The 14864-nt window shown below is 49.5% G+C and overlaps 8 protein-coding genes across 8 annotated transcripts; 4 read left to right on the top strand and 4 right to left on the bottom strand.

The window, feature by feature from the left end:
• Positions 1-124: 124 nt before the first annotated feature.
• N7500_004883 (uncharacterized protein) lies at positions 125-3201 on the top strand (the record flags this gene model as incomplete). Its single annotated transcript, XM_056676028.1, has 4 exons — positions 125-674; positions 727-1728; positions 1781-1873; positions 1925-3201. 4 exons carry the CDS (start codon positions 125-127, stop codon positions 3199-3201), a joined length of 2922 nt encoding a protein of 973 aa, XP_056531028.1.
• A 296-nt stretch (positions 3202-3497) lies between these two features.
• On the top strand, positions 3498-4583 carry N7500_004882 (tRNA 2'-phosphotransferase; the record flags this gene model as incomplete). Its single annotated transcript, XM_056676027.1, has 2 exons — positions 3498-3659; positions 3711-4583. The coding sequence occupies 2 exons, from the start codon at positions 3498-3500 to the stop codon at positions 4581-4583; spliced, it is 1035 nt and encodes a 344-aa protein (XP_056531027.1).
• A 756-nt stretch (positions 4584-5339) lies between these two features.
• On the top strand, positions 5340-6344 carry N7500_004881 (intradiol ring-cleavage dioxygenase; the record flags this gene model as incomplete). The annotated part of the gene is made up of 3 exons (XM_056676026.1): positions 5340-5590; positions 5654-6086; positions 6144-6344. The coding sequence occupies 3 exons, from the start codon at positions 5340-5342 to the stop codon at positions 6342-6344; spliced, it is 885 nt and encodes a 294-aa protein (XP_056531026.1).
• A 136-nt stretch (positions 6345-6480) lies between these two features.
• On the bottom strand, positions 6481-7353 carry N7500_004880 (alpha/beta fold hydrolase; the record flags this gene model as incomplete). Its single annotated transcript, XM_056676025.1, has 2 exons — positions 6481-6848; positions 6918-7353. The coding sequence occupies 2 exons, from the start codon at positions 7351-7353 to the stop codon at positions 6481-6483; spliced, it is 804 nt and encodes a 267-aa protein (XP_056531025.1).
• Positions 7354-7758: 405 nt separating this feature from the next.
• On the bottom strand, positions 7759-8736 carry N7500_004879 (uncharacterized protein; the record flags this gene model as incomplete). The annotated part of the gene is made up of 1 exon (XM_056676024.1): positions 7759-8736. One exon carries the CDS (start codon positions 8734-8736, stop codon positions 7759-7761), a length of 978 nt encoding a protein of 325 aa, XP_056531024.1.
• A 284-nt stretch (positions 8737-9020) lies between these two features.
• N7500_004878 (aldo/keto reductase) lies at positions 9021-10167 on the bottom strand (the record flags this gene model as incomplete). Its single annotated transcript, XM_056676023.1, has 6 exons — positions 9021-9176; positions 9238-9607; positions 9674-9855; positions 9914-9971; positions 10028-10038; positions 10096-10167. The coding sequence occupies 6 exons, from the start codon at positions 10165-10167 to the stop codon at positions 9021-9023; spliced, it is 849 nt and encodes a 282-aa protein (XP_056531023.1).
• A 779-nt stretch (positions 10168-10946) lies between these two features.
• On the top strand, positions 10947-12292 carry N7500_004877 (putative translation factor pelota; the record flags this gene model as incomplete). The annotated part of the gene is made up of 3 exons (XM_056676022.1): positions 10947-11024; positions 11092-11580; positions 11648-12292. 3 exons carry the CDS (start codon positions 10947-10949, stop codon positions 12290-12292), a joined length of 1212 nt encoding a protein of 403 aa, XP_056531022.1.
• Positions 12293-13521: 1229 nt separating this feature from the next.
• Positions 13522-14797, bottom strand: N7500_004876 (uncharacterized protein; the record flags this gene model as incomplete). The annotated part of the gene is made up of 2 exons (XM_056676021.1): positions 13522-14470; positions 14559-14797. 2 exons carry the CDS (start codon positions 14795-14797, stop codon positions 13522-13524), a joined length of 1188 nt encoding a protein of 395 aa, XP_056531021.1.
• Positions 14798-14864: the final 67 nt, after the last annotated feature.

The raw sequence follows: 14864 nt of genomic DNA, 5'->3' as shown, positions 1-14864 counted from the left end.
GGCCCTCTCAGGTCGCATTGATTTGATTTACTCCAATTCCCCACTTGAATTTGTGTATCTGGCAATCTGGATCTACTCATGTCATTGATTCAATTATTGAACTGAGCTTAGTAAAAGGGCCAGCATGGAGTCCGCCATTCGCTGGTCCCCGACCTCGTCGGCCACTGAACAACGCTTCCTGTCCGTCGACGTCACGGGGAAATCGTTTCGTCTGTGTAGAGTGACTGGGTTTGACGGCAAGAATCTACGCCATGAAGTTCTCTCAACCCTGACCAATGTGCCTGGGTTTCGTGCATTCGACTGGTCTACTTCAAATGAGAACCTGATCGCCGTGGGTCAGTCATCTGGGGAGGCCACCATCCTACGCCTCGATGGGGATGCCAAGGAGTCTCTTTCATTTCCAGTTCGCAACCAGCGGTACTGCAATGCAGTCGCGTTTAGCACACACGGTCTCGTGGCATCGGGTCTCGATCGTGTTCGGAATGACTTTTGCTTGAACATCTGGGATGTCAACCAACGACTCAGCCCTGCTGGTGGAAGTAAAGGATTTACTGAGCCCTTGCGAAAGCTCGCCAGCTCAGAGCCGATCACTAGTATCAAGTTCTTCCGAGACCAGCCTGATACGATCGTAACTGGTGTCAAAGGCCAATTTGTTCGGATCTATGATCTAAGAGGTTTGACTTTCCTGGCATTGGATCCACAAAAGCAGAGCTGATTTTACCTTAGAGGGACCTGGCAACCCATCAATACAATTTCCCACTCGGTGTGTCCATAACCTGGCTATTGATTGGCTTGATGAGAATTATGTCGCGTCTTGCCTTCCATCAAATGAAAGCACCATCTGCGTGTGGGACCGTCGCGTTGGGTCTCGACTGACATCTCCATCAATGGCCTCTGCTACCGGAGCGGCAGAATCAGGTCAAGCGACGCCTGCTTTGGAACTCAAGAATGTATTCCATCCCAAGTCCTCCATTTGGAGCTTGCGCTTCTCAAGGACAAACCGAGGCAGTCTCGCTGCGCTGTCCAGCAGCGGTCATTTCAAAAATTATGACATTGCCAAGGACTATTTGCCGGAGGAGTATCGCTCTTCGATAGATGAGACTCTTGGCCAGGGTTCTTCCAGAAATTATCCAGAATCGGTGTACACCAAGCACGTACGGGATGTATGCGTGCCATTTGATAATCCGACTCGTGGCTACAAAGAGAAAGACCGCGTTGTTTCATTCGATTCCCTGAATCTCAGCTTGTCTCCTCAACCAAGTGCTATCACACTGGACGGCAATGGACAGCCCCAGATCATCACCGCGCGAGCCCCGTGCGCACCAATTGATCTATCTTCACGGAGTGTATTGGCCTGTGGTATCTCGTCGAGTGACTCAGATGTGCGATCGATTCACCCACTTTCTGAGCATATTTCGCCCATCTCAGACCTGATCGGGAACATTAGGTCACGCGTCTGCTCAACTTCGCAAGAGCATGGGGTAAACTCTAATGGTCAGCTTTTTGTATCAAAGAATGTTGATTCCGAACCTGTCCCAAGCCACGAGAACCGGGAACGCGCCATGGCTCTCGGTGTGATGGGTGTTCCTCTTACTGTTAAAGAAGCGCTCACCCTATGCACGATCAACCAGTCCCGGTGTAAAGAGGGCTATTTGTTTGATGAGGTTCAAAACAGAAAGGTGGCCTCTGATGATCAAGCATTGCAGGATCTCTGGAGCTGGATTGAACGTGGGTTTTTTTTCCCCTTGAGGTCCCAAATCACATCTAATGAAGTTTTTAGGTGCTCGAACTGAGTCTTCTGGGACGTCAATGGTTGTCAATGGCTTGGACCTGAATTATCTAGGTGTGAGCAATATCTGGAATGATGACCTAGGTTTGTTTGTTCCCTCGTTTTCAAATATCCATCAAAACTGACTTTAAACAGGCAATGGTTTTGAACAACGTTGTATCAACGCTAAGAGGACCGATGCTAAATCAGCTGCGGATGCAGTGGCAACTTTGGCAAACCAGTTGAACCTCCCCGAGACAAAGGGTTGCGACACGGCTTATCCTGATCATCGTCGACTTTGTCTTCGTCTCTGTGGGGCAACGCAATCTTACCGTGAGCTGGAGGAGTCAGTGAAAACTTTATCTAGTGAAGGGCAGCATACTAAAGCTGCTGCACTGGCTGTCTTTCAAGATGAGCCTAAGCTGGCTTATGTTGGGCTCCGAAGCAACAATCCCACGCAAGCTCATAAACTACTGGCTATGGCGATCGCTGGTGCCTCCAAGGGAGACAATGACATAGAGTGGGAGGAAACCTGTGCCGAAATTGCGAAAGAGCTCACCGATCCATACGCTCGGGCGATTCTAGCCCTTGTGAGCAAAGGCGACTGGAATGCAGTCATCAAGGAAACCACACTACCGCTGAAGTATCGCGTAGAGGTTGCGCTACGCTGGCTCCCAGATGACGAACTAACTGAGTATCTGAAGGATGCTACGAGCCAAGCAATTCGTCAAGGCAATATTGAAGGAGTCGTGCTCACAGGCTTGGGTCATTTGGCCATGGGTCTGTTCCAATCGTATATTGGGAAATTCAATGATGTCCAAACTCCCGTACTAGCAATGAGCCACACTGTGCCGCGATTTATCAACACCCAAAAACACATTGTCCAGTTTGAGGCCTGGCGCGAGACCTACCGGCGGCAAATGAACTCATGGAAACTCCAACTCGAACGAGCCAGATTCGATGTCAGCTCTCGTCGTTTTGCCGTGACTGCGGATGGTCGCAAACTTGTGCCGCCACCACCGCAGCAAGTCAGCCTCACCTGCAACTACTGCACAAATCCGCTCACTCAGCACGATGCTTCCTCCCAGCTCTCTCCGTCTACTAAGAGTAATGAGACTGTCCATCCCACCACCGGGAACCCACTGGCGGCCCCGATTATGTCTGGGACTTTGTGTCCGCGTTGTGGTCGACATATGCCGCGCTGCGGCGTCTGCACCCTGTGGTTAGGCTCACCAGACCCGATGTCACGCGCCAGTATTGCTGCCGATGCCGAGGCAGGTTCTCGTAAGCCCACTGAGACTGAGGTGATGCGGCGATTTGTGGTGTTTTGTATCCATTGCAATCATGGATTCCATGCAAATCATGCCCGCGACTGGTTCAAACGGCATAAGGTCTGTCCTGTGGCAGAGTGTAACTGCATCTGCGATCGGTAATAGTATTGTTTTGCGTTACCCCTTCCGAGCCGTGGACTAGATTCATAGCCTGTCTTTCTACAATATTCTATACCCAATTGAGTCGATTTATGTGAGGATGAACAAAGAAGATTTTGAATCTTTTGACCTTGCGCAGGTTCCTAATTTTGCTGCTCTTATATGTAGCTGTGAGTCATTGTTCATTAAATCTGTATGTTGTAGAGCCGCATCAGCTCTAAGCTTATAATTGCCCCACCAAAATATAATTTCCACAACTCCAATCAGCTTCACATTTTGCTCCACCTTGATACGTTACTATGCCTGACCCAAAAGACAAGGAGAAGCGGAGACGTGGACATGGTCAAGGACAAAGTCGTGATGTCCAAGTCTCCAAAGCATTAAGCCTGCTTCTGCGACATGCCGCGGAGAAGGAAGGGCTCAAGATGAACGCGCAGGGTTATGCGAGCGTGCCAGACGTGGTATGCCGGTTTCTTGTTCTCAATAGCCTACAATATACTGACTATGCTTAGTTAAATTGGAGGAAACTCAAATCGCTAAAAGTCACGTTCCCTGAGATTCTGCACGCCGTCGACTCGTCCGATAAAAAGCGCTTCGCTCTCCTTCACATTCCATCCGCACAACCCACCAAATCCACAACACAAGCAACAACAATACCAGTGTCAACCCCCGATGCAGAGCATGATGCCAGCACCATCGTAGGTGGAGAACAACCCGCGACATCGGTCCTGGAGTCCGCGCCCGCCACGAGCGAAGCCCAACAAACAGCCACGGACCAAGCACTATCCGTAAAAGACACCGACCCGTCAAACTTTTTAATTCGCGCGACACAAGGCCACAGTATCAAGACTGTAGATGCTGCATCCTTCCTCGAGCCGCTTTCTCTGTCCGACGAATCGAAATTACCCAATACCGTCGTCCACGGCACATTCCACGCAACCTGGCCTGCGATTCTACAATCCGGTGGGCTACGCTGCATGGGTCGGAATCACATTCACTTTGCTACTGGCCCATCATTAGAATCAGTTCTTGCTATTCACACTGATGACGCTGCGCGGGATAAATCGACGCAAGACGACCCCGGTGTTATCTCGGGCATGCGGCGCGATGCGCAGGTTTTGATTTATATTGATATACGCAAAGCGCTGAAAGCAGGGGTGCCGTTCTGGCGTAGTGAGAACGGGGTTATTCTGAGTGAGGGCATACCTGTTGCGAAGAGTGGACCTGCTGAGAAGGGCGAGGAGCAGAAGTTCGTCTCGCTGGAGTTTTTCGATGTAGTAGTGGAGCGCAAGGCTGGGCTGGGTAAACTCTGGGAGCATGGGGAGGTTCTACAAGAACTTCCAGAGCATTTCACGAAGAAAGGGAACCCTAAGGCCCGGCGATGAGTGGTAAGATTGGTGAATGAAAATGTGGGCTCCGACTGTACGGATTATCACATCGAGCTGGGCTTTCTGCTGTTCAATTCGACCCAGACAGAAAATACAACTCGCCTTCCAATGATCTACATATTCAAGTATGGAATCAGTTCAGCTTGAGTTGCCCACTTCGGACTTAACCCTAGGTAGTCCCGGAGCCTCCAGTGCAGAGCTACAGGGCTGGGGTAATATAGTCCTACCGAGCTGGAGTGCCCTAGAATATATTCAACATGCTATGTAACTATAGCACTCATCTAGGCCCTTCAAGCTAGAATGTAATAAGGCGTTGACACATCGGATGCTGTTGGGAGTATAACTCTCTATAACCTATCTAAATCACTTATCTAGTATAGGAAGTCCTGCCTATACTAGAATCTCACTGAGCTCAGGGATCATTTGACCAATATCCAATCCAAGCAAACGATCCTGCAATATTGCATGTACAGACATATATGCATAGCAAAGCTGCCAAGCTCTATCCGACTGCGGGGAAATCGGAAGCGCAACGTCTTCCGATCTGTCACTTCTACATCCGACGCCAAATACAATGTCATTGGGGTTTGCGGGGTTGGATAGCCGCTTTGAATATGGATCCAGGACTGTAAATCCGTTCGGATCTATATAGATAATCATGCTTTTAAGCCGTATGATCTGCTCTCAAAACGCTCTCAACTTTCTGTATGTTCTGACTCGCACTCGTACATATCGCATAAGTAATTACGCAAAATGACGGCGACGCACCGTTTTAATCCCACCTTCACGGACAATGTCATCGACGCGATGGGTCCCAAGACCACCCCGCGCATGCGGAAGCTCATGGCGGGCCTGATCAGGCACATGCACGACTATGCGCGCGAGGAGGAGCTAACTGTCGACGAATGGATGGCCGGCGTGCAAATGCTCAATTGGGCAGGTCGGATGAGCGATGATAAGCGAAATGAGGGACAACTGGTGTGCGATGTACTGGGACTGGAATCGTAAGCCGAGCTCTTGTTCTCAGATTGGTATTCCGCAGCTCACGCACTACCGTTGCACAACAGTCTCGTCGACGAAATCACCTTCACTCTCGCTGAAGAAGCACAGGATGCGCCTACAGCCACAGCCATTCTGGGCCCGTTCTTCCGCGCTGACACCCCGTATCGCGAGAACGGCGAGGACATCGTCAAGACCAAACCAGCTGATGCCGAGATGACCTTCATGCACGGTCGTGTCATGGATTTCCAGACCAAGCAGCCTCTTGTCGGTGCAACGGTCGAGGTGTGGCAGGCATCCACCAACGGGTTGTACGAGCAGCAGGATCCCGAGCAGGCCGAGTTCAACCTGCGCGGCAAGTTTAAGACGGATGAGGAGGGCAGATACTCATTTTACTGCCTGCGTCCGACTCCTTACCCCGTTCCTAACGACGGCCCTGCCGGCAAGCTTCTCGAGCTAATGGATCGCCACCCTTTCCGCCCTGCTCACATTCACATTATTGTAGGCTTTAGCTTGGTATTATCAATGTCGGGATGAGGAAGCTAATATCTTACCTAGGCTACTTATGATAACTACCGGCCTTTGACTACGCAGATCTTTGACCGCAAGGATAAGTACCTTGACAACGACTCGGTGTTTGCTGTCAAGGACTCGCTTGTTGTGGACTTCGTGCCACGCGAGAATGATCCCCAGGCTGCCATTGAGCTCAATTACGATGTCAAGTTGGTGAAGTTCGGGGCCAGTACCAATGGCGCATGAGCGAGCATCGACACTGTAGTACCATTTATTTGATTTTATTTTCCTTGGTGTATTTAACGATAGCGGCATTGCACATAAAAAGCATACCCAATACTATTTTCACTGGCATTATCATCATTCCGTTCTAGAGGTTCTTTCAAGCATTCGCAACATTCGCGAACTTAGCAATTAGCGCACCGACCTCATCAGCAGCCTCAATACAATGCCAATGCCCGACCCCCTTCAATACCTCGAAAGACTTTTCCTTGCTCGAGACATGATTAAAGATATGCTGACATCCCTCCATAGAGGCAGACTTGTCTTCCTCACCCGCAATAAGCAGGAAAGGCGCCTTGACAGCAGCATAATCCGCCGGCTTCGCGGTCGCAATAGCACGGCACAGCGCGGCATAGCCCTTGGGATCCTGGCCCAGGATTAACTCCCGGATGAAAGCCTTTTGAAGCGGGGTGCTGCAAGAGCCGACAGCTCCAAAGGGGATGGTATCTGCCATTGATTCGATCCCAGCTACCAACAGATTAGCTCATTCGTATGAAGATCCGAAATAGCAGATAGGTTGGAATGGGAGAAGCTTACATTCGAGAACAGTTTCCGATCTCTTATTCATGACCTTCACCAAGGTATCCGACGGATGGGTGGGCCCAATGGCCACAACGCCCTGTATGCGATTGGGATACCGCGCGCCCAGCTCTGTCACCACGAGCCCGCCCATTGAATGGCCGACTACAACGGCTTTATGGACTCGCAGCGTATCTAGCATGCCGATGACATCCTCTGCGATGCCGGGGATTGTGACTGTGTCATTGGTGTACGGCGAGCGTGCAGCACCGTATGTGTCAATTGTAATGCAACGGTGGAGTTGTGTGAGGTGCGGGATTACTGGATAGTAGTAATTTTGCGAAGAGCCCAGGCCGTGGATGAAAATGAAGGTCAGGCCGGTAGGGGTCGGAGGGCCGGCGGGGTGGGAGTCAGCATAGTAGAGACGGTGGCTATTTGCTTGAACGAACGGCATTTTTGCCTGAGGTGAATTGATTTGAGACGACGAAGTACAAGAGATGACGAGTAATGAGGGATAGAGGAGCGGGCAGCCCTGGAGATCTATACAAATGATAAGTCTAACGTCATTCCCGATAATATTCTACAATAATATTACTGATGTACACAATGTTCTAAAGGACCACTTCTCTTCATTCTTTCGGAACGATCCAACTCTACGCTTCTACTCCATAAAAGATATTTGAGTCTCCCGAACCGAAAGAGTTTCCTGCATCCGAACTGGGATATCCGACTGTCGGTTCGGACCCGATCCATCGCCAAGACCTCCAATTGGACCAGGACAATGTACGATGTACATCATACTTCAAAGCAAAACCTGCGATAGAATACTGCTAAGGCGATGGAACCAGTCCAGATGAAATTATTGAGAGGGTATTTTATTTAGTTCGTCAAAAGGGTCGCCGTTTCCGTGTGCAAATGCTTCTTCAATCCAATCCGCGGTCTCGTCTCGAAAAGAATCTCCAAAAGAAGACGCCAATGTGGGTCTCCTACACGGTCGATCGGGTAATGGAGGTTGTAAAAGGGAGGTATCCTTGGGTGAAGACTGGTCTCTCGCTGGATGACTACTCGTTTGTGTGATGATAGCCGCTTCGGCTTCAAGGAAATCAGCGGGGTCGTACAGGAAGGATTCCCCGAAAGATGATTCTAGCGTGAGCACAGCCCGGGGAGGTTGTAGATAGGATGATTCTTTGGGTATAGGGGGGTTCTTCGTTTCTTCGTCAGTTGCTCGCGTGGTAGCAGCCATTTCGGCTTTTTTCATAACCTCTTCGTCGTCGAACGCCGAGCAGTCCGAGAACTCATCCTCATCCTTGAATGAAGCCCGAGTAGCATTTTCAATATCGTGACCTTCAGGCTCTTTCTGAACGCCTTCGTCTTGAAGCTCAGATCGGTCGTTTTCCAATGCCTCATCTATGTCGTCAAAGGCATCCGATGCAGCTTCCGTATCTCCACCAACGCTCCCCGAATCGTTATCATGGGATTCGATCTCTGTAGCTGTAGGCGCAGGCTCTGGCGCAGCGGGTGACTTTCGCTTCCCAGGTTCTAGGAACATTGAGAGCAACGGCTGACTCGACGGGACGCGGGCTGCATGGGGATCCGGGATGCCGCGACGTTTCCGCTCCTCACGGGCCTGCGCCTCCTGCTCGGCTTTCCGTTTCTTGTTGGCAATGCGTTTCTTTTCCTTCTCGCGTAGCTTCTTCGCTTTCTTTTCTCGCTCCTCCTCGCGATCTAGCCGCGCAATCTGGGATGCAGTGAACTGAAATCGTTGGTTGCTGCGCTGGTACCGGCGTTTAACGGTCTTGGATTTCTCCAAGATGATGCGACGCGGCTCATCCGGCATAATGGGGGCGACGATGGCAGCGACTGCCTGCCTTTTGTGCGATCATGAGGATGGAGAGCTGTGACGAGTTGTACCAGGAAATTTTGGAAGTGTCAATGTTGTTTTTGGTTGGCGGTGATACGTTGCGCCGACCGCGGAAGGTCAACAATTTACCAAATTGGGGTGACTCTTCCAACAGTCCATTCCAATGTTATTGGTCTCTATTCAGTATATGTTTGGATGCTTGGAATTTAATTCCCTATTTGAATTCAAACGCTAAGTGTTTACTAGTTTAATGACGTCATTCAGATCTTGCAGTCACGGACGGGATCCCAGCACACGGGCTCGTACGTGTTGAGCTTCAGGCTAGCCATGTCCTCATCCGACAGTGTGAAGTCGAAGACCTGCGAGTTCTCTAGAATTCGAGACTCAGTCACAGACTTGGGCAGGGGCACATATCCCTAATAGAACCGAGGTTAATCATCCACTGTCGGGCACACGAAGAGAGTCATGTACACGTACCTTCTGCAAACTCCAGCGGATCAAAATCTGAGCCTCGGTCTTGCCGTGCTTCTTAGCCAGGTTCTGTAGAACCGGCTCCTTCATGCGAGTCGCTTGCACGAGGGGAGAGTATGCTTCGACAACGATGTTGCGCTTCTGCAGCCACTCTGCAATATCGTCGCGCGGGCACCACGGGTGGATTTCGTACTGGCCGACAGTGATTTGTCCACCTGCTCCGCTCTTGATGTACTCCTCCAGCTCCTCGAGGTGCTGGATAGAAAAGTTGGACACACCTAACGAGCGGATATGGCCAGCCTTTTGGGCCTCCACAAGTGCGCGCCATGTGCCCAGGCGGTCCTCCTTACCCCCATAGGGTGCGTGAATCAACATACTGATAGCCGCAGTGTTAGTTTGCTCTGCTCTTTTTTGTTTTTCCCGGGACCAAGGAGGTACATACAGGTCAATGTAGCCAAGGTTGGCTGCGGCGATGCTTTCCTCGATCGCCTTCTTTGCCTTCTCGTATCCCATGCATCTTGAAGGCACCTTGCTGGTATAGAAGATCTTAGAACGATCAAGTCCAGACCCGCGGATAGCAGCGGCACTTTCCAATTCATTTCCGTACACCTTGGCGCTATCGACCTGTGATAGGATGGTCAAACCTGGGAACAATTGCTGCCTGGGTTGTATAGTTACTTACATGGCGGTATCCCACCTCAATGGCCAGGCGGGTCACTTTCTCGGTGACATCGGAGGGACTGGTCAAGACTAAGTCAACATAATCGGTCACGGGGGGTTTGGATGATGGTCATACGTTTGGTAAACCTAATTCCCATAAGGGTCAGTTATACATATCACAACTCCAAGGGCCAATATACTCACTCCGAATCCAACGACGGGAATCTCGTAGCCCGAGACCAACTTGTAGGTAGACTGCAGCGAAAGGGGGGCCATGATGAATGTTTTGATGGTTGAAAGAAGAATGGGGGTGGGCTACCTTAATAGATAAAAGTTCCGACATCCACGGATCCCCTCGGTTCTGTTATTTCCACCCGCTTCTTGGGGCTTGACGCCATCTAAGTGGGGATTAGACGGTATCGGGGACTAGATGTAGCTTATCAATGGCTGATCAACGCAACGTGGGGCATCTACCTATGAGTAACTTGACCGGGTTTCGGAACTCAGAATATCAGATTGAACATTTCCTCGGATCATTGCCCCAATCTGATCTGATTAGGGCTGAGTGTTACGAGACATGGCCTATATGGCGCCCCTGGTCGAGTGGAGCGGGTGACGTTCATCCTCGACATTTGTCGGGTTTGGAAGTTTAGAATTCATCAACCTCATATTCTTTAATGACCTATCGAAGACTGAAATGACACTGCTAGAATAACGGCATCAGTACAGAGCAAAGCGCGTGATGGATATCCTTGCAAAACGTCAGGCGGTAATGAATGGCAGATTCTGTACTCTGTGGTGGGGTTGAGTTTGGCAAGTTCCAACACACTCAATATGCTCTCATATTAGATTGATTTGCTCGAATTGCCCTTTTTAAAGGAGTGTTCAAAAGCTCTCCGGGGTCTGATCCATTTTGATACCCCCTTTTATTTCCCCTAATTTGCGTATCTTTGTGTCGACATATGACGACATCGCAATAACAATATCCAACCCGCCTTCGTCGCATTTTACCTTCCCACCCCCTCTACCCATAACCATACAAAATCACCGCCGGAATGCGTTGCATCAAGAACAAAATTGAGCACGATGGCTCTGGGGCGGTGACATTATGTCCTGTCGAGCCAGAAGACATGGTATTTAAGCCCTCACTTTCCGTCTCAGCGCCTGGCAGTCGTCTAATATAGTATGCGACGACTTTAGTGGCACGCATACAACCTGATCCGACCAGGCGATCTCCTTCGGGCCAGTGCAATTCGTCGAGTTACCACAGTTCAGGATACCGGGTCCACAAGCTCCGCGCGCGTCCATCTTAACCTCCTGATCCGCGTGAAGAATCTCGACTTTGATCCGCAGAGCTCTCAGCTCCATGTATCAGGACAAATTACCAACGAAACACCACATACAAAAATCGGACAGTTCCATACCCTCGATCTAGAGTTGAATCGCAATTTTACTCTAGAGAAAGAGGTCGGAGCAGATGGTGAAGGTGTCGGATGGGACAGTATTGCCATCGAGTCACTCAAGGACGCTGTGGATGAAGGCGGTAAACGCCGTGCAGAGGCTGTCGCAGTAGTGATGCAAGAAGGACTGGCTCATATTTGTTTTATTGGCCAATTCCAGACAATATTGAAGCAAAAGATCGAGATGTCTGTGCCGCGGAAACGGCAGGGAGGAGGAGATCACGATAAAGTGAGTATATGCTGTTGTTTTACTGTGTCTATTGACAGAGCTTCAAACTTACGCTGCACACTCCCAGGGAATGAATAAGTTTTTCAAAGTAACACTCGAAACACTCCTTCGACAAATGGAGTTCAATACCAGTCTTACTTCTGGTGCCAACAACGAAGCTGTACGGCCCGTGCTTCTCGCCTCACCCGGGTTTGTCGCCTCTGGTTTCCAAAAATACATCCAATCAGAGGCATCAACAACGACTCCCGGACTCAAGCGACTTCTTCCCAGTCTCGTGGTTGTGCACTCCGCATCAGGGTACACAAATTCACTATCAGAAGTCCTGCAGTCGCCCGCAGTCAAGACCATCCTGGCTGATACCAAGTATGCCCGTGAGACCAAATTGATGGACCACTTCCAAGAGCAACTACGCAAGGAGACCAACAAAGCAACATATGGTCCTCGTGAGGTTGAGTATGCTGTTGAACAAGGTGCTGTTGGCCGAGGTGGCGGCGTACTTATTGTTTCGAATCGCCTGTTTCGATCACAGGATGTCGCTGAGCGTAAACGCTGGGTGGGGCTTGTGGACCGCGTCCGCGATGTTGAAGGTGGTGAAGTGCGAATTCTCAGCTCCGATCATGAAAGTGGAAAACGTCTCGAGGGGCTGGGTGGCATCGCTGCGCTTTTGACATTCCCAGTCGTTGAGCTGGACTTTGACTCTGATGTAGAATAAACCGGCAATCCCCCTGCCGTTGAAAATAGACATCTATAACACATAGCATAATCAGAATATGCAACAGTCCAATCTTGTACACGGCAGGTCGTTTTTACCTCCTGTAATCTATATGTTGGAATTCAGTTTTCTTACCCTTCTAGCTTGAGCGCTCATAAGGGAAGCAATATCTATGGAACAAATCACAGGACTCGAAAAGACAGCGCGAGGCCGCCATCAATGGCGTCCTATTTGGTCAATTATCCATGTTGTCTCTTCAATCGCTTATGGAAACAATGCACTAAGAGCGCTCATTTGCTTCTGTGATAGTGTTTTGGGATACCAGGATTCTTGGGGACTACCTATCAACCTTCGAGGGAAGGTGGTATCTATAGCCATCTCAAATAGAATTCCTTAAGACTCGGCAAGTGCAAAGCGATGTCACCTGTTCCAGCAAATGATGCGCTTGGTGTATTCAATTGTCTTCGAAGAACCGCATGAGCAATGGTTGACTGTTGGGCTATACGCTCATGGTTCACTTCGCATGTAACATTCAATTTGTGCATTTCCTTCTCTCTTGTTCACCCTCCAATAATCTGCTCCGATCTTCCGGGTTCTATTTTGATGGCCAAGCTCTTATAATTTGAATCACGAGTATGAGTATGGACGGTTTCATAACAAGCGAATTTAGTGTAAGTGTAGGTTTTTTGCGGCAACGGCTTGGGCCACCTTATTGAGGGGAGATGCGAAAGACGGACTCGAATGACAGACTCGAAGATACAGGCCGATCTGATCAAAGGTCTTCATGTGCTCTTGGCCTAGGATTGGAATCTGCGGGTCCAAGCAGTCACAATTAGCTTTCAATATTTTGCATACACCCCTTGAGACGATCAGAGGGATTTGCCTTCGAGAGAGCTATACCTAGGTAGATCATGCAAAGCAAACTGAGGCACAGTACCTCTACCAATTGCCAGACCCTTCGACCGTTCCTTCCCTGTGTCTGCTCATGAGGTAATTGAAATTCTCTTTCTGGAAGTCACCATGTCCCCACCTGGGAGTATAAACCCCCCCCTCCCCCTTCTTTTTTCTCCTCCTTCTCGCTTCTTCTTCTTTTCTTTTCTTTTTTCTGTTCGACGTGTTGCTTCATTTTATACAGGAAGCCCCCGATCCTGGAATATATTTTCAAACACGGTTCAGCCGTGTTGTTCATTGCGCCATTCAGTCCACGTTCCGTGCATTTAGACAATCCATCAAAAGAACTGATTTAGCGTCTTCGAAATATCCATAGGCCCCCTCTCTTTCATGACTGCTCGCTTGGTAGGACGATCTCCCATTTCAGGTGGTTCATTGCGCTTATTCTCCCTTCCACGTTTTTGCTTTTCATTCTCAAGCTTCTGTTTTACAGGATCTCGAGTAAATAATACAATTGACTTGGAATTATAGCGAGAACGAATAACAACCCTGTCTCTTCTGCTGTGGTCGATAGTTGGTAGCTTGAACTCCAAGATCGGGGTATTCGTTGGTAGGGATGATGGTCTCCCCAAATGCTTCTCTCCGGGTGTCTGGAGACTAGACTCGTACACATCAAGCAGGGCCGAGAGATGATTATCGATTGCCTTTGACGTTCCATGGGTTTCCCAAAACCAATCGAGTCTGCAGGCCGACCATCCCTTTATGGGAACGATGTTATTCGCGGGCCTATCGTATTTTATAATCGCTTCTGTGATCCTCTTACACTCATAAGCCACGACGAGTTGGAGCTCTGGCAGTCTACTCAAAGCTTCCAGTGCCGCAACGGTTATATCGTGTTGGTGGTAGAACCTGAGAATGCGGAGGTGCTGTAGTGCTTGGGACTCGATCCAACCACGCACAAACCCATCTTGCAAAGGGAGACCATCGTCACTAGCACCCACAGGATCCAGCGGGGCGATATTCGACAAATATGTCTCACTGTAAGCGTCCATGGCAACCAGATTCTTGATATTTGGTATGGTAGTCAGGTCTGTGGCAGTACAGTATGTGGTTGCAATTGTCAAGATTGCACGCCAGCGAAGATCATCGCTGTTGAGGAGACCCATGTAGTCTCTTAGTGGTCTTTTGGGACATCCAGCATTAAGGCAGTAGTAGGGACTAACCTCATGGAATTGTACAGGATAAACGCTGGCCATTATTTTCCACATGTGCATTGTCTGCTTGTTGCTAAATAGGCGGTTAGCGGTTAGGCTTGCGCAAACAGACTTGGGAATTTATCAAAAGCGTTTTGAAAAAGCCTTGGATCGGAGCTTACCATTTTTTAAGGGAATCCCAAAGGTATTTTGCCAAATACCAGTGGACATATTCGAACAGCTCGGGCTTCAGCGCCGACTGGTCCCGCAGGAGCGCTTTCATTGCTGCATGCTTGAGTGATCCAGATCCTTCATCATTGGTTGCCTCCCATCCATGTGGTAAGAAGGGAATCTCATGATACCACGTGGGACCGAGACGTAAGAACCCGGGTGGTTGGTTGTCTTCAAGGATGATGGACATTGCGAAATGAAATGAATGACAAGAACAAGCAGGGATCCAGCGAGAAGATTGCAGTTAAGATTTCTAA

The sequence above is a fragment of the Penicillium coprophilum genome, assembly GCF_028826855.1.
Source record: "Penicillium coprophilum strain IBT 35676 chromosome Unknown utg000004l_segment0_segment0, whole genome shotgun sequence".
Lineage (NCBI taxonomy): Eukaryota > Fungi > Ascomycota > Eurotiomycetes > Eurotiales > Aspergillaceae > Penicillium > Penicillium coprophilum.
Note: the sequence above shows the minus strand (reverse complement) of the source record. Positions and strands in the feature narration are given on the sequence as shown.